Source organism: Pteronotus mesoamericanus, unplaced genomic scaffold, assembly GCF_021234165.1.
Source record: "Pteronotus mesoamericanus isolate MK-2021 breed Mesoamerican mustached bat unplaced genomic scaffold, CSHL_Meso_final scaffold_54, whole genome shotgun sequence".
Taxonomy (NCBI): Eukaryota; Metazoa; Chordata; class Mammalia; order Chiroptera; family Mormoopidae; genus Pteronotus; species Pteronotus mesoamericanus.
This window is the reverse complement of record NW_026555321.1, coordinates 25407443-25426840: the sequence shown is the minus strand read 5'-3', so window position 1 is coordinate 25426840 and position 19398 is coordinate 25407443. Positions and strand designations below refer to the sequence as shown.

General features: G+C 33.4%; 1 protein-coding gene across 1 annotated transcript in view; it reads left to right on the top strand.

Moving 5' to 3' along the window:
• PIK3CB (phosphatidylinositol-4,5-bisphosphate 3-kinase catalytic subunit beta) overlaps window positions 1–19398 on the top strand; it is a 165607-nt gene that overhangs the window by 98569 nt on the left and 47640 nt on the right. The window contains exons 9-12 of the mRNA XM_054595555.1: window positions 8588–8839; window positions 10468–10564; window positions 13543–13673; window positions 15876–15926. Of these exons, the coding sequence (XP_054451530.1) occupies window positions 8588–8839; window positions 10468–10564; window positions 13543–13673; window positions 15876–15926 (531 nt within the window). The remainder of the gene's footprint in view (window positions 1–8587; window positions 8840–10467; window positions 10565–13542; window positions 13674–15875; window positions 15927–19398) is intronic.

Genomic DNA, 19398 nt, shown 5'->3' with positions numbered 1-19398 from the left:
TGCCCATTTCATGATGGGTGATTTTCGAGTGCATCTGCCCATGCTGGGCTGAGTATTGAGCAGTTTTTGACCAAAAAACAGCGTGACCCCCATGCTCCACCCTCCCTATTCACCCTGTCTTGCCCAAGTGACTTTGTTTCCCTGGGTGAAAAAGTCCTCAAAGGGAAATGTCTTGGCCAATGTGGAAGCGGTGAAACAAAAAACAGCAGAAGCACTGAAAGGCATCAAAATTGATGAGTTCAAAAACTGTTTTCAACAGTGGAAAAAAATGTGTCGATAGGTGTATTACATCAAATGGAAAGTAGTTTGAAGGTGACTGAAGTTTAAACATGTAAGAATAAATTCACAATTGTTTATAAATAAATTCTGGGTTTTGAGTGGTCCCCCTACTATATTATATAAAAGAAATTGCTTTAGATCAGGAATTTAGGAAATGGAATTTAAGTTGAAGCTTTAGGTCACATGTTCATATGCAAGCTTACTCTTCTTAGCCTTGCTTAGAGCTGCACCCAGTCCTTTTTTTTCTTTTAAACTTGCTGAACACAGAAAATGTAATACCCTTTCTTGGAAGAAAATAGATGACTGCATTATAGACCACAAGTTGTTAACACATGGGATTTATTGCACAACTCCATACAATTAAGTGAAGACTTAAGGCATTTTGTCTCAAAGTATAAAGCACACATTTTTCCCTGTTTTGCTTGGCAGGAAATTAAGTGAATAGTTTTGTGATCCAAGAAAGAGATTCAGTTAGTTTGAGATGTTTGTTAGCATGACAATATATTCAGGAGCACCTTTCCAAAAATTATCAGTAGTTTGCTTTTATAAGTGGACATTTAAGATTCTTTAGGTAGCTGTCATTAAGATAAGGGGGGTTTTTTGTTCTTATATTCTTAGCTAAATTTGAACTGTGAATGAGTGTGCTTACGCCAATTAGCTATTGTTTTCTATTTTAGTGGTAATTTTATTTTTTCCCCTGAATTTAAATTTATTTTATTAATTGTTTTCCAATTGCAAAACTATAACATTGTTGTAACAGGTAAACAAAAGTCCAAATATGATTTTTAAAAAAAGTTACTTTTATCATCATATGGGATTTAAGGTTAACCAGTGTTGTGAATGACCTCCATATTTATGAAAATACATAAACATATGATTTCAGGATCAAATGGTTTTGGTTGTGTTTATTTTATTGATTGCTTGTTTTGTTGAAAAGGGATGATATTATATACATTATTCTACAACTTGATTTACTTTATAATACATCTAGGAAAATCACAAATAGTCACTAGAGTTCCTTGGGTATCTCTGAAAGCAGAAATCACATAGAGGCAAATACTCCAGTAAAGTCATGTGGAATATTTTATATATATGTTATTTTCTGTGATTTCTATGTATAAATATGTAATTTATACTGTAGTAAGGGGATTTCCTACTTGTTCTTCCCATTTGAATTTTACTGTATTTGTCTTCTGTAGGTAATTTGTATTTAATTCTTTTGTAGTTATTAAATTCTCTATAGTCTGTTATTATCTAGTTTCTTCCTGAAGAAGACCAAAGAAGACTTCAGTACCTGCTTTATCTTTTTGAGTATTACATTTTATTTCTTTGGCAGAGACATTTTATTTTCATAGGTTTTTTCCAACTTCCATCAGATATTTGAAGCTGGATTGATTCTGTTGTTTGTGGTAATGTTTTTAGGAGTAATGAATGGTCTTTTTTTTTTTTTAAGATTTTATTTATTTATTTTTAGAGATAAGGGTGGGTGGGAAAAAGAGAGGGAGAGAAACATCAATGTGAGAAAGAAACACCGATCAGCTGCCTCTCATATATGCCCCGACCACGGACAGAATCTGCAGTGTAGACGTGTTCTGGTTGGGAATCGAACTGGCAACCTTTTGCTTTGCAGGATGATGTTCAACTCACTGAACCGCACGAATCAGGGCAGCTTACATTTCTATTGGTCAGTAGTTTGGGCATGGTTTAGCTGGTTTTTCTGCTTAACATCTGTACAAGGTTGAAATCCAGGTGTTAGTTGGGGTACATTCTTTCCTGAAAGCTCTGAGGAAGAATCTGCTTCCAAGATGATTCAAGTTACTAGCCAAAGTCAGTTCTTTGCAGTTGTAGGACTGAGGTTCTAAGTTCCTCACTGGCAGTTCGCTGGCAATTGCTCACAGTTACTGGAGGCATCTTTATGGTTCTGGCCATGTGGATCTCTCCATTTTTTGATCTAGAAAAAAGAATTTCTCAAGCATCAAATCATTCTCACTCTTTGAATCTATTGCCAGGAAGAGCCTGATCTCTTTTAAGGGCTTATAGGTCAGGCCCCTGAAAAATAATCTCCCTTAAGGTAAGCTATGTCATAAAGTATAATCTAATCATGAGAACGAGATACATATATTATATTCATAGTTCCAGAGATTTTACAGGACATGTGATTCTCTGGAGTCTGTAATGAAAATCCTAGCTGTTCTATGAAGTTCACTACTCTGCCTGGTGGGCACTTGAATGTCAACCCTGTGAGAGCACTCAGAATTCTGTAGCATACAGCCTCTTTTCCTGGTCAGTCTTTTTCCAACCTTGTGACTTCATTTTCCTCGTGTGCATCTTAATATTGAGCAGAAGTCTGAACTCAATACTGCATGGATCTAGAAGATGGTGTTAGTGCAGTCAGAGAGCACTAAAGACGCCTAGTTGTAGCTGTTGTGGGTCTTCTGAGTCTCACAGAAAGTTCTACCCATTTTATTCCTTTCTTTTTTGTTTCCTGTTCATTTCTCTGTTGTCATTTTCCCCAGTTTTTAAGAAGTCCTGTGATAGCAGCAACAGCAGTAGGGACAGGCTTAAAATGCAGGGTTGAACCTTCCTCTCTGATTAGAGGAGTTGTAATCTCAAAGAATGCAGTTAATTTTCATTGATTCTCTTCCCCTCCCCTCCCCTCTGCCCATCTGCTTTTTGTTAGTTTGTTATTGGCATATAAAAATGCAACTGATTTCTGGATATTAATTTTGTATCCTGCTACTTTGCTGAATTTATTTATCAATTCTAGTAGTTTCTTGGTGGATTCTTTGGGATTCTCTATTCCCAGTGTGATGTCATCTGTAAATAAAGATGGTTTTACTTCCTCCTTTCCAATTTGGATGCCTTTTATTTCTTATTCTTGCCTGATTGCTGTGGCTAGGACTTCCAGTACCATACATCCCTGTCTTATTCCCAGTCTTAAATGGAACACCAGAAGTCACAGGGTGCCAGATCTGGGCTGTAGGATGGCTGAGTCACCTGGTCAATCTGATGTTTTGCCAGAAAGCTCTGCACAAGATGTGATACTTGAGTGGGCACATTGTCGTGAAGAAGCTGTCAATCACCAGTTGCCTGTAGCTGTGGCCTTCTGAATCACCCAGATAGTTTCTGCTGAGGAACATTCAAGCTTAATGCAAAGTTTGATGAAGATTCATTGTTCTGCTCATTCATGTTAAATGTGACGGCCACACAGTACCCATGCTCAGTCAATAGTGTCTGCTGCTCCCACTGACTAGTACAGTGAAGCCATCATTGTTCACACATGTGCATTCCAGTCCAGTATCCTTGGCTGCCACATTACATCGATGTTGCACAAACCATTCTTGTTATATCAACAATGGCTGGACTTTTCCAGACAGGCCTCATATACACAGTAATAAGAATCTGCATAATTGCTTCATGTGCTATACAGATTTTGCTTTCAGCTTGCAATATAGCTAGTGGTCAAAGCAAGAAAAACATGATCAGTTACAATATTCAGAATCTCCTGAGATAAAAACAAACTAGTTATTAATGTATTTGTAGCTCATCCTGATACTGTAAATTCAGAGATGGTTACCAGTTTCTTATGAAGGAGAAACAGTGGGTGACAAAGTGAGCACCAGAGCCACTGGCAGCATCATTACAGTAGGTAAAATAACATTTAACATATTTGTCTCTTATTATATGTTTTATTGGATAGACTTAAAATATAATATTTACAGTACAAATCAGAAAAATTCATTCTATGAGAGACCAAAATAATTCAGTTTGAGCACTATACTCAACCATGTGATGGTTTATCCTTAAGTGAATGGTAATATTTGGACCTCCTAAGAAATAATTATATTGTGTGTTTTTTGGAAATTCTGTGTATATTTTTACTCAAAACTGAATTTGGGGTAAGGATTAGGCAGCAGAGACTTTGCTATGGTCATTTAAAGTCAGCTATAGAAATAAGAACAAAGCGTATATACTTTGATCATCACCTGAGCCTAGAGTAGAATTAAAGTAGTTTTATGATGGACATAAGTTCCTAAGTGGGGGTCTTGTGTTAATAGATGAAAACCTGCAGTTTTCCCTCCTTTATACATTTTCACATGGAGATTTTTGGAGTGTCAGGTGCAAATCGTATAACCTGCTGTTTTGGGAATGAAAAATACTCTTCAGACCCCCTGCTTCTCCCAACAATCCCATCCTCCATCTGTCCCACCTGTGACTTTATAATATTTAGTAACAATGATCTGTCTCTAGTTGGCAAGTATGGAATTCTGATTTTTATATTAGTTACATTATTTGATCTTCCTTATTACTTGTTTATCTTATAAATAACAGTGGACTAGTATTTTTATTGTTCTTATATTCTGTAGCTCCTAAATAGAATAGATTGACAGGAGATATCCTTCAGAACATGTTATCATCTTCAAGCAACAGAAAACCTGACCACAAAAGTAGGTTAAAACTTTAAAATTACTTTTATAGTTTTCTTGAATGTAAGGGAGGCTCATCTCACAGGATAGTACTATAAATGGCTATGGAAGTTTTCAGAAGTGAAGAAAATGTAATAAGTAGTTCTTGCAGTGATGAAAGAATAATTTTACATTTGCGATTGGTTAGTCATGGTGCTAGTTTGTCCAAAAACATTGGCATGGAAGAGAGACAGGCAGTTAGGTTTATCCAGGGTCTGTGCTTCAGAAGAGTATTACAGAGGGAAAGATGGGCACTTGGCGAGTTTTGGGGAGGGCGAAGGCAGACAAAGCTGATGAAGAGGGGGAGGTGTTTTGTTAGTCATTGCAATGGGGGATGTTATGAGGTCAAAGGAGTTTCCCTGTGTGATCGTGTGGCTGAAGGGAATGAGAGGAAATACTATGGAGTTTTTGAGGTCTGGAAACCCAAGAAATTAGATGGATTATTTGCTTTGGGCATGTGAGCCCTGCCTCAACACCACTTAGTGTTTTTCTCTCACTGTGTATTCTTCAGTTCTTAGAAAAAAACAGTTATTAATAACTTCTTTGTAAGAAAATTTTAGAAAAGCCTTTACTTATGATTCTCAAGCCTTTGCATGTAGCCCAGATATCTCTTCAGTTCCGGACTTATATTTTCATATACATTTTTTAAAGCCAACTTATATCTGATATCTCCAGTTCATTTCCTTCCCCCATTGAATGCCTTTCCTGTTATGTTTAGTAAAGCAGCTAGAGTTGCCCTTCCCTGTTACTTATCATTTCTAATCAATTGACCACATACTATTCATCCTACCTTATTAATATCCTTTATCGTCCCCATTCTTTTGTCTTCTCACTCTGTCATAGTTCCAGCCTTTATTTACTGTTTCTCCCTGAATTACAGCAGCAGCCCTCCTACTGCTTTTCTTGCTTCTGTTTTCACACCTTGGCTTATACCCAAGCATGTCTTTCCCCCGAAGAAAAAGGGGTCTTTTAACTGTTATATTCCTGCTTACTAGTCTTAAATGGCACTGACTTTTCTGTTAGCCTCTCCAACCCAAGCACTTAGTGACTCAAGCTGTGCTGGGCTGTTTTTGATTCTTAAGGCATGCCAGGGGAGCTTTGTCATTGTGCAGTCAGGAATTACTTCCTTTTTTTTCTCTACCTGTTAAACTCCTTTTAAGATAATGTTCAGTGTGTAACAGTGGTGGAACCTTTTCCTAACCTCCTGATGAATTAAAGCTCCCATCTATTGTGTTCTTTAACTGATGGTCAGTCTTTCTGAGGCATGTTAGGAAGGAAAAGAAAACTTGGAAATCTGGGTTTTGTGCTCTTTCTATTTTTCATATAATTTTACTCACACTAAATACCATTTATTGTGCATTTATGATAGGGCTATTTCTTAATTGTTTAGAAAATATTTGTTTTACAGTTCTTATAGACAACTAAATTTTTCTTTAGAGAATAAAGTAATTATGAAGTTGAGAAATTGTCAGTATGCTTTCTCTTATTCTGTCTTGACTGTTAAAAATACTAATATTGTCAGTATTTCGTAGTTTAGATACTTGGAGTATAGCATAATGGTAGATACAGAGATTTCCTAAAAGGGCTGTTACATAAATCTTTCTTTTTAATTATTCTTACCATATTTTTTACAAACTAAAAATGAAAGTCCCTAGACTTTTAGTCTAATTTTGGGGAACACAGGGAAATATCATTTAAGGCAGTTTAGAGATGTTTAAGCATAAACAAAGGTTGCTTAAGGCTAAAGCTGCTCAATCTTGAAATTGTTTAAAAACAGGGATTAAAACTTGAATGGTTGTTTTTAAAAAGCTATACCAAAAATATTTCCATTTTTTTCCATACTTTTATTGAATTGAATGAGTTTTCAATTGATTGTGGAATTTGGTGTTATGTCTGTGTATAGGATCTTAAGTTTAGACCACTGAGCTATTTTAAATTGTGGTACTCTGTAGAATATTAATTTTTAAATATTTAAAAATAACAAAATCCAAGGTTACCAATATTCTTACTGACCTTCTTGCTATAAACTACTTTTATTTATAATCTTTCCTTTACATGGTGAAAATGTGAATGTGCTTTTAATGAATATATATAGTATTTTGTTACTTCATTTTTCATTTAAGATTACATTGCAAATCATTTTCCCCTTGTATGCAAGACATCATGCTGTTGAAAGTGAGAGACATGGAATGTCTAAGTAGATCCTGGTGCCATTCTCAGTATGTCAGAGAAAATAGGTGGTTATGGTTAGTTAGATTCTAAGGAAAATTTTTGTTTACTTTGATATGGAAAAGACCTGCATAGGTTTGTACCTGCTGCGGGCTGGGGAAGTAGATTTTTTTCCCAATGCACAGGAGCAAAGGACCAAGGTCTAAGTACTTGGGAAGTTGAAGCATGGTGAAATAGTTCCTTCCTGTGAAGTTGAAGGGAATCAGCTGTGTGTTTAGATAAAAATTCCTGGCAGCCTTGAGAGTTTACTGCAAATGTTTTTAGTAATCCTTTATAATTCTTATTACTTTAATCCCTATTGTGTTATATATAATAGTTCATATTTGGAGTAAATAATTTTCTTCTTTAAGTTCAAAAAAAATTTTAAGGAAAATTTTGGACATTCATAAAAGTTGGGAGAATAGTATAATCAACTTCCAAAACAGAATAGTTATTTTGATAGTTTTTTTAAACAATTTTTCTTTTTAATTTGCTTACTATTGTAAAAAAAATTGAACCATTTAATCCATTTGTGTTTATTTTGCAGTAGTTAGATTAATGAATAATATTTATTAAAATAAGCCATTCCTTCCCTATTACCTTATGGAGTGTGTAGTCTACTATTGTTTTCTTTATGCTAATGTAACATTGTTTTAACTATTATAATAGATTTTAAACTCATAATTGTAATATATTATAAATATTTATAATTTAAAAATTGATGCTATTATCAATATTGAAATTTTGAATCACCATTTAAAATGTTTTAATATCTATAGGTAGATATTATTGAATTTTTCTCAAAATTAGGATAGTAACTCCTTTAACAAGTGAAACTTTTTTATTGATAAGCTTTTGTTTAAATTTAAGAAAGACAAACCTAAAGAATTCCACATAAGTATTCATTTATTCAGTAAATATTTGAGTACTACTGTGTGCCAATGTCACATCTGAATAATTGATGTAAAAATATTTGACTTTAATGTTTAATGTATTTCATTGAGTCAGTGTCTGCTTTTAGATCTACTTCTACCACTCACCTTTAAATTAGAGATAATTAGATTATATCTTTAAAAACCACTATATAAATGAATGAGTAAAATTTTCTAGGACATTTTACGTATGTCTGGCATCACTCTGGACCTGAGCCTTTGGAAAAAATGAAAGACAGTGATGTGTAGGATAGTCAAAATACAGATAGAGTATCTTTAGTGACTACTTATAATGACCAATTCATAAATTATTTAGAAGTAGAAAGAAACTTTGGAGATATTTTATCCATCCCTTCCTTCTCAACAGAAGAGTAAGACAAGGTCCCAAGTAAATGAAGTCAGTGACCGTAAGCCTATGATAATAATTTTTATACCTATGATCTTGGCTTACTCAGACCTATTTATACCATTTAGGCCCCTGGCATTTTTTAGCTGGACTATTTAGTAAGTGAAAAGTAGGTTAAACACTTTAGTTAATAAGATACTCATTAATTACAGCCTTATGCTCTGTGGCCAGATAGTCCTATCTGGAGTCGATGTGCTTCTTCTCCCAGTATATATTTCTTCATTCTCCAAAATTAGAGGTGTGTAAGTGATGTAGTATTCATGATTCTGTATTTATTTTTGTCTCTCTCATTACAGGTTCATGTCAGGGCTGGTCTTTTTCATGGTACTGAACTCCTGTGTAAAACCATCGTAAGCTCAGAGATATCAGGGAAAAATGATCATATTTGGAATGAACCACTGGAATTTGATATTAATACTTGTGACCTGCCACGAATGGCTAGATTATGTTTTGCTATTTATGCAGTTTTGGATAAAGTGAAAACGAAGAAATCAACTAAAACGATTAATGCCTCTAAATATCAGACCATCAGAAAATCTGGGAAAGTGGTAATTATGTACTAACTTCTGAAAAATTTTAAAAATGGAATAACTTATTGGAATATTATAATGGAATAATTAATTTTAAGAACTTTTGACATAATGGAGTAATATAAGTCAAATTATATAACTTTGGTCCCTAAGAACTGATTTTAAAAAGGCAATAAATATCCCTTTTTATATTATGCTCATTCATTTCTCTTTTTGAAAATTTATTTTAGAAAATATCATACTTTAAGTGCTTTATTATAAATGTTATATTTTTTAGAAGCTATAGGTAACAAACAATGAAGAAATTTTAAAAATTACTGGTCCACAGTCTCTTAACTGAAATTTCAGCTGCTACATGTTTGAGAATTCACAATATTGTGCAATTTTAAAAGATGATAGATCATACTTCACTTAGCACACCTTGTGGGGTCTGGAGCTCCTCTGTAATCAAACATATCAGTATCTAGAAGTATATGAATATCCACAATAAATGAGACAAGTGAAAACTATTAATTTCACATTATTTCTGGCCGTTTTTAAAAACTGTCAAAAAAGAGTTATGAATAAATCTTTAATTTTCAGTCTTTCTGATTCTGAAATTGTGGACAAAGGATGGTGGATTTTTTTTTCATTCTCTTTCAGTTAGTATTTTTAGTTAAGTCTTCATTTTTCTTTATGAAAAAATATTTTTGAGAGATGAGGACATTAAATTTTATACCTTAAAAAACTTGATTACTACGTTTAGTTACATGGATTTATATCCTTCTGTTCTTAACATCAGAATGTAAGTATTTTCTTTGGTTATTATTATAATTAAAAAAACAATTTCATGACGAAGTCAGAAAAAGAGTTACTTTGTTAGTGTTTCTTTCCCCAGTGATAATAGAATTTTACTCAAAGCATTTGGGTATTTATAAGATTTTTTTTTTTTTGACACACTGACCTAGTTAATTAGCCTAAGTATCTACCTAAAAGTCCTATCAGCTTGATGCTTCCTTTTTAGAAATATAAATAAATTCTATGATACCTAGGGACATTGCCTTTTCTAGTTATATATAATGATAGCTCTCAAAACTTACAGCCTGGCAATATATCACAAACATTTTCTTAAAAATTTTTTTTTAAATTTATTGATTGATTTTTGAGAGAGAGAAAGGGAGGCGGAAATAGAGAGAGGGAGAAACATCGATTTGTTGTTCCATTTATTTTTGCTTTCATTGGCTGATTCTTGAATGTGCCCTGACCGGGAATTGAAGCCACAATCTTGGCATATTGGGATGATGCTCTAACCAACTGTGCTACCCAGCCAGGGCAACGAATATTTTATTAAATCATTAAGTGTTCCTTATCATTTTCAGTGGCTGTACAACAAATATTCCGTTTCTTGGATATACTATTTTATTTCGAAATTTTAATTGTCTCTTAGAGTTTTCTTCTCAACCATTGTAAAGGTGTTGAACATTTTATCATATACATCTTGGGTTTTTTGTTTTTTTAATGGATTTTTTTTTTTTTTTTTTTTTTTGGATATCTCCAGAACTCTAGAAATTTCTAGGGCTAAAAATATTGAAACAAAATTCATGATCATGATCACACCTTAAAATTCACTTCTTAGCATATTTATGCAACGGTATCTTTTTCAACAGCATTATCCTGTAGCATGGGTAAATACGATGGTTTTTGACTTTAAAGGACAGTTGAGATCTGGAGACATAATACTGCATAGCTGGTCTTCATTTCCTGGTAAGATTTACTTTCTAGTTCTTAGTGTTAAAGAGTAACTTTTGACACAGTGGATTTGTTAATGTTTCCTTTCAGTTTAGTAAAGAAAACATCAATTTGTATCTTTATTGTTTATTTTAAAACAAATTCCCATAGATTATTTTAATGTATTCTAGTGTTTGTATCTGGATATTTTGTTATTTTAATGAATGTGTTCTCACTGTAAACATATTATATTTATAGGTTTTTGAGAATTTCTCCTATGAGATAATGTCTTTTATAACATTGTCTTTTCAAGCTCCTAGTTGTACTAAATTTTTATACTAGTAGAAGGAACATTCACTAATGTGGGAAGACTAGTAAAATGCTTTGGCCTGAAATATGAACTAAGAAGAGCACTTTTTACATGCCTGCACTTTTCAAATACAACTTAAAACACCCCTATAAGATCGATAGTTTTATCTCCATTTTACAGATGAGGAAAGTAAACCTCTGTCAGTCTTCCATAATTGGTTCAAATCTAGGATTTGTACAAAAGGACTGCTTGGCCCTATCCATTACTCTATACTCTCTCCCAAGTGTCGAATTTTTAGCGTAGAACTTGTATTATACTAGTGAGTTTTTTTCTGTCTTCATAGATATTTAGTAAAAATTGGAACTTATTTGCAGTTTTGAATTATTTTGTGGGGACAGACTTATGAAAATGTTCATGTATTAGTAGTTGCTACATGAGAAATTGTTTTTGAATACACACACAATTGTTTTGGACATAAATTACAATTATGAACATGTTTATACATGTCTAACATTCTAATTTATGTGTGTGCATATTTTGTTATCCCTATCCTTTTCTGCATGTAACTCCAATAATTTTCACTAATCACATTGTTCTCTAAATGTAGGGGAGCAGTGATGTACACATTTCTTAAGAGGAACTACAGTTTCACATTTAGAGTAAAAGTTAAGCATTTCAGCAATATATTTTTTTGTAAATCTTAATTTAGACTCACACATGTTCTCCAGAATCATCAAGCAACTTGACTGGTCTTTTTAGAAAAAGTTTTGATGGTATTAGCTTGGCACACCATGAACTTAGCTTTATCTCTAACAAAATGTAACATGAAAATAATAAATGAACACATTTGCACTGCATATATCAGTTGTAGAATTGTCACGTTTAACCCCAGTAGAAGGAAGACAGAAATGAACTACAAATAATCTTTTATCTAGAGTTCCTAGGTCATCAATAATCACTTTTATTGGTTGCTTTTGTGTTTTTCCAGAATTTTTTATGTATATACTAGAAAATTAAAATGTAGATTTTAATTTTTCTCCTTATTCTTCATAAAATAGCATATTCTGTGCAGTGTTCTGCTCTATGCCCTTTTAACCTTTTCTCTCTACATAATGTGCTGCTGCTTCGTCTCAAAGCAGAGCTCTCTTTTGATAGTTTTCATAGTTATAAGGAATAACCTTGCCTATGTGCAGGTATATATCTAAGATAAATTCCCAGAGGTGGCTTTATTGAGTGAAAGAATAAATACATTTGTAATGTTGATAAATAATCACAAGTTGCTGTCTTGTACCAATTTGTACTTTGCATTTGTGATATATTAGACTACCTTTTTTGTGATCTTTTTTTCTTAAATTACCACCCAAGGGCATGTCCATTGATTTTAGGGGGATGGGGGGAGAAGCATCAATGCCAATGAAACATTTGATTGGCTGCCTTCTGTATGTGCCCCAACCAGGGATTGAAACCAAAACCTCTAGGCATGTGCCCTCACTGGGGATCAAATCCACAACCCTTTGGTGCATGGGACAGTGCTCCGACCAACCAAGTGACCCAGCCAGGGGTTTGTGATCACTTTTAAATATGGCTACCTCCATAAAGTTTTGGGCTGATAAGAATACTAAAATGCTACATTTGACTTTAGGTAGGTTATAATTAGTAGGGCAAATAAGTATACTTAGCAAGTATAGGATCATAATTTACTGAGAAGGCAGCTTTAGAGGTATATAAATTATGAGAATTGCTTCAGTCCAGTGAAAATGGAATCTGAAATTGAGAGAGTTTTAAAAAGGATGAGCAAAAAATTAAGTAGCTGAAACTTGTAATTTTTAAAAGATTTTTTAGTTTTGGGAGATAATTCTGATTGTGCAAACTGTCTTTTCATTGGCCTTAGTCAAACTTTTTCAGGAAATAGAGAGTAACTTAAAAATCAATATAAGAAAAGAGGAATTAATTTTAGAGCGGAGAGACTTCAGGGGAGAGACATTGCTCTCGTCTTGGATTTCATGTCTCTTCAACAGTTTACTTATCTGTGAAATGAGAAAGTTATATGAACTCCAGTTTTATGACAACACTGAAATTCTAAGATTCTATTGAGCAGTGTTGTGAATGGACTATGTTTAGAGTGGTAGAGAAGAGGAAAGAGTGCCTTGAAGAAAGAAGCAGGTGGTGAGGTTAAAGGAGTACCACTTGAATGGAGTATTAAAGAAACTACCAGGGAAGTGTTTAGCTTGTATCAGCAGTTTGGCATAATAGAGGAATATTAAGTTTGTCAAAGGGATGTCATTGATGACTTTGAAAATCATTGCTTTGAATACTGTGATGGTCATGGAAATCAGATTATATGTGATTAAAAAATCTGTAGTGATGAAATAATAAATCCTGTGGGCCACCTGATTTTGATGGAGGGAGAGCAGTTTCAAGTAATTTTTTTTTTCCTAATTGAGAATACTTACCAAATTGAAGAAAGGGCTGAGGTAGCTATTAATATTTGTTAATTTTCTCACTTAAAAAATGTATGTAAACTCAGATTCAAATTTTGTGCTAAACATTAACAGAAAATTAGAGACTTACTGAGGAAATTGTTTGTCAAACTTCCTTAGGTGACAACACTTTCTAAAATAATCTTCATGGTCGAAATCCATTAAAGTTTAATTTTTAGTTTCAAAAATATTTTTTAAGAGATAAAATTGTTTGCATGTTTTAGATGAACTTGAAGAAATGTTGAATCCAATGGGAACTGTTCAAACAAATCCATATACTGAAAATGCAACCGCTTTGCATATCAGATTCCCAGAAAATAAAAAACAACCTTATTATTACCCTCCCTTTGATAAGGTAAGCTAACTTTTTAAAGGACTGTACTGTACATGGAATAATTGAATTATTCGTTTCTGGCTCTACATGTTTATAAATAAACTCTGTATGTCTATTTCTATTCCTGTTTCAAAATGTCACATAAATTGACAGCTTGGTTCAGTGGAAAGACCATTAAGCAGGGAGCCAACTCTATTTAGTTCTGGCTTTGTCACTTACCGTGTGTGATACGTTATCTTTGGAGCTCAGATTCCTCATTTATAAAATGAGGGAATCATGAATTGTTCTCAGGTTCTTTCAACTTAAAAGGACTATAAATGAATTTATATGTAATCCAGAACATGTGAAATGTACACTGAAACGTGCCAGCATGCTGCTTCTAAGATTAAAGACATAATCACTGCTGCATTAGAGTTGGTATTCAAAGAAAAGATGGTTTATGTTGAATATTACTGTTAGTAGGACTTCCTAACATACTATTATTTGAATCTATAGCAAGGATTTCCATTTTTAAATGTATTTCCTTAGTATAAAGCTGCATATCTTGGGGATAAAGAAAATATCTCATGGGGGCTTAAAATAGAGCTACGATAATTACATGCTAAGTGAACTAAGCTGTCATGTTTTATCTTCAGGTTTGGCATTTTTGTTTCAGGTATGATTGGTGCTGATTTTTATGATGAAATCTTCAAGCAAATTCTCAAATAATGTTTCTTTTATTTCCATAATTCATTTGAAAACCAGTTACCTTTAAAAAATGGTGTTAGACTAATTAGCATTTAAATTAATCCACCTATAAACTTAAATTGTATTTCAGTGTTCAACACTACCAGACCCATAGAGAGTAGATTTTAAAAGCAGTATGTAAATTAAATTTATATAACTTAATGTTTCTTTTTTTACTTGCATTTTAATTGAATTTTATCCACCTAAAAAGTAACTTTTCATTTCCAATTCTTGTAAAATGTTTTCCTGATCAATAATATTTTGTGATTATTGCAGCAGAAATCACAAATATATCAAGACCCCTATACCTTAGTGTACAATGAGTAAAAAAAGGTACATTTTGATTCATCCATTCCACTTATGTCATGGCTTTATTCCTTAGAATAGGAATAGTGGTCCTCGATGTGCCTATTTTTGTGTTCAATTATGTTTTGTTTGACAATCAGTCATACTTATTTTGGAATCAGATGAAATGCCTTTTGAAGCATTTTTACAAATATAATATCCTGTGCAAATACAAATGTTTTTAATCTAATATTTCAAGGGAAGTCTAGTTTTATAAGAATGTTTTATTTCAGCAATGCTTAAGTCATCTTGAACTTGTCATTGATCTTTCCTTTGCCTTTGAAGGTCAAGTTGGGATGAAGATTTTCATCTTTAAATGTCTAAATATGTTTATACTTATTGGGTTTCCTTTAATAGTACAGTTTTTATATGATCATTTAAACACCAACTCAAATATACTGATATAAAAAGAAAGTTTTCCACATTTTAAAAAATGTCTTCTTGCTGTAATTACTTGCATAATTTTGCTTTTCAAATCAATTTTATTTTTATTGCTTAATTTTAATAACCATAATTACATTTGATCATTAAAACAGCATTATGAAATCGGATGCTAATTGTCATCACATTTTACAAATGACGATACGGACAAATTATTAGTTGAAGATTACCTAATTCAGATAATGGATTCTCAGATTCTTTTCTACCCATCTTCTTCCTGGATCCTTAGGGTCCCATCTTTTCAAGACTTAGAGTCCTTTGGAACTTAATGATTTGAAAAATGTTTTTAGGGTCTCCATTGACATTACTTTACACTTTTGATATCTGTTAATCCAAAGAAAACATGACATGACAAAATTTACTTTATCTTAGTAACGCTAATGTACCTCTTTATTTTCTTAATTAGAAGACATTTACCTATATTAATTTTTTCCACATCCATATGCAAGCAGCTATTCATTTTATCTACAGACTACCCTAGTGCATCCCAGGAGCCACAGTCCTTTATAGTAATGCTTGATTCCTAGTTGTCAGGAGTTTGAAGATTCTGAATCACCGCATAATACCATTTTGCATTTAAAATTCATGTTTACATTATAAAGCATAGAAATGCCAGACTACATGTATTCTAAGTACAAGTGTAGTCATTTATATTTAAAATTTTACAAATACAGGAGCCAAAATTGATTTTTTAAAAATCTTTTTAAACAGATTATCGAAAAGGCAGCTGAGATTGCAAGCAGCGATAGTGCTAATGTATCAGTAAGTATCAAGGTTTGAAAATGGCCCTTTCTTATATAAAGTTGTGCTTATTATTAGCTACTTTCATCTTCCTTATGGCACTGAACTTACGGAAGACCACACTCATATGCAAGAACAGTCTGTGCGTGTGCGTGAGTATGTACATGCTAATGTTATGTTAAATGGCAGTTGTCTATAAGTGGTCTGTGTTCAGTGGTAAGCCCTTTTCTGATGTAAACACAAGTTCAGCATCTAGTTCATAAGGGATGTTATGACATCTCATAGATTTACAATGTGGTCTTTGTGAACATAATTCAGTTGAAGAAGGAAACTAATTTTTCTTTTTTTTTTTCCTCATGTAACAGAGCAGGCATGCCAGGCTGTAATTTTTTTTTTCCCTCTCTCACATACAGAGCAGATATAATCATCCCAGGTTTCTTCCATCTTGTTTTGCTTCCAAGTTGAACACGTAGTTTCTATCTCATGGTTTAATATTGGTGCTTGAGTTTTCTACAGCAAGAACAGGAAAAGCAAGACTAAAGGCCACACTCATTCTTTTTGAGGGTATCACTGACTTGCCTCATGTCTGCTTACATCTCATTAGCCAGAACTTAGTCATGTGGCCATCCTTAGCTACAGGCGAGGCTGGGAAATGTAGTCTTTAACTAGGCAGTCTTGTGCTTGGCTAAAAGTAAGAGATTGTAGCTATTTAAGGAGGAAGAGGAAAATGCATATTGAGGGAAAACAGCAGTCTTTGTCACACACACTATTCCCTTTTTTTTTCCTGCCCAAACACTACAAAACATATTACTTTGTTTACTCAGCTCATAATATATGTATAATATTTCTACCATCTATATTTTTAATTTAAAAAGCTTTTTTAGTTCAACACTTTGCTGAGATCTAATCTGATATTCTTTTTTCATGTGATCAGTTTACAACTTCTAAGTGTAAAGCCATTTTCAGTAAAGCCATTCCATATAGATTGGTAATTACATAGAGGCTGACAGGCAAAATGGAGATAATGTAAATGTCTTTGTCATTTGTAGTGACTCAACCCAATATTTAATGTTGGCTTCTTGGAGAAATGTCTGGCACAGGCTATCTTCTGCTTTACCATTAGAGTTCTCAAAAATTTCTATAGGTTCCCCTGACCAGCGTGGCTCAGTTGAGCATCATCCCACAAAACAAAAGGTTGCTGGTTTGATTCCCGGTCAGGACACATGCCTGGGCTGCAGGTTTGGTCCCTGGTCAGGGCATATATGAGAGGCAGTCAGTCAATGTTTCTCTCTCACATTGATGTCTCTCTTCCTCTCTTTCCCTTTCCCTCTCCCTCTCTTAAAATAAATAAATAAAATCTTCAAAAAATTTCTGTAGTGCTGGTTATCTGCTACTACAAATACTTTCAAAGTAGTTCTCTGTAATGGAGCAAAAGAAGCTTATTACTACTATACACTTATCAGTCAGGCAGTTTCTAAAACACATAATTATAGTTTAAGAGATAACAGTTATATAGGAATATCTTCATTCTAATGCCTATTTTTAGTTACCATTCATTAGTTTTAATATTGCTGTAATATTCTTGCCCAGGTTTGATATACACTCTTTTTTAAAATTGGGTACATAATGCAGTTAATAAATTGTGAAACCAAAAATAAAAGTTTTTTCTGTAACTCCCAGAAACTTTCCTCCTCAGAGATACCTCTGTAAATAGTTTAGTTTGTAGCTACCAAACCTACTGCTCTGTATGCATTTATATGCCTTTATGTGTAAATGTCAATATCCTTTTCTTAAAAAAATGAGTTTTTTATTATGTAATCTCTTCCCTTTTCATTTAATGCATGTTGTGGGTCTTATCTTGTCTGTATGTTAAGCCTTCTTAACATTCCATGGCATTAATTTTTAGTATCTGCATAACCTTAATAATGGATGTTTTGCTTTCTTCTAACTATTCTACACTAAAACAGTGCTGCAATTAATATTTTGAACATACTTTATTATACATATGTGTATTTCATAGGATGGATTCCTAGAAATGAAATGATTAGATCGAAAGGTATGTGCTCTTTTGTAAGAATTCTGCCAAATTACATACCATACAAGATGGAAAATTTACAACCCCACCTATGCCGTAGAAGGAGTTCTACATTTAACAATTCTTTTTTTAATTAAATTTTATCTTTTTAAAAAGATTTCATTTCTTTATTCATTTTTAAAAATATATTTTATTGATTATGCTATTATAGTTGTCCCAATTTTTCCCCCTTTGCCCCCTCCACCTGGTACCCCCAGTCCCTCCAGTAATTACCGCCCCCCACCACCATTAGTTCATGTGCATCGGTCATGCATATAAGTTCTTTGGTTATTCAATTACCTATACTGGTCTTAACATCCCCCTGTTTATTTTGCACCTATCAATTTATACTTCCTAATCCCTGCATCTTTTCCCCCTTTAACCCCCTTTCCTTCCCAACTGATAACCCTCCAAATGACCTCCATATCTATGATTCCATTTCTGTTCTGCTTGTTTGCTTAGTTTGTTTTTTAGATTCAATTGTTGATAGTTGTGAATGTATTGCCATTTTAATGTTTGTAGTTTTGATCTTTTTCTTCTTTATCATTTCATATAATAATGGCTGGTGATGAAGAACTCTACTTTAGTTTTACCTTGTCTGGGAAGCACTTTATCTGCACTTCCATTCTAAATGATAGCTTTGCTCGATAGAGTAATCTAGGTTGCAGGTACTTGCTTTTCATGATTTTAAATACTTCTTGCCAGTCCCTGTAAAAAGAAACTGCAAAGTTTCTTTTTACAAGTCAGCTGACAGTCCTATGAGAACTCCTTTGTAGAGTATCTCTCTGCTTTTCTTTTGCTGCTTTTAAGATTCTCTCTTTATCTTAAGCTTTAGCATTTTAATCATGATGTGTCTTGGTGTGGTCCTGTTTGGGTCCATCTTGTTTGGGACTCTGTGCTTCCTCGACTTCCTGTCTATTTCCTTCACCAAATTAGGGAAGTTTTCTTTCATTATTTTTTCAAATGAGTTCAGCTCAGAGGAAAGAGCATGCTTAACATAAGGAGCTGCTCCACCTGCAGATCACTTTATAACCCCTCTGATGATTCCCCAGCCTCCTCCCATTCCTTGGATCCCTTAATACTAAGCTAGAGTCCCCCTCAGACTGTTTCTTACTAGCTGCATGGCTCTTAGCAGATCTGATTCCTGGTTGTATCTGTTTTCTCTCAGTAAAGGAACCCTGTGTTAGGTACTCTTTCTCCTTTCCTAGAGCTGTTATTGATTATAACTTTTAAAAAGACATATCTTTTCTAACATGGTCTTTTGAATGACAGGATATGAATAGAACTGTTTTAATTGACTATTCATATATATGCCAAGGGCAGGTTACATTCCTTAATAAGATCAACACAGGTCAGCTTGCTGAATTGTGTGCGTGTGTATTTACAGGTACATATAAAAAACATGTATACATATGTATA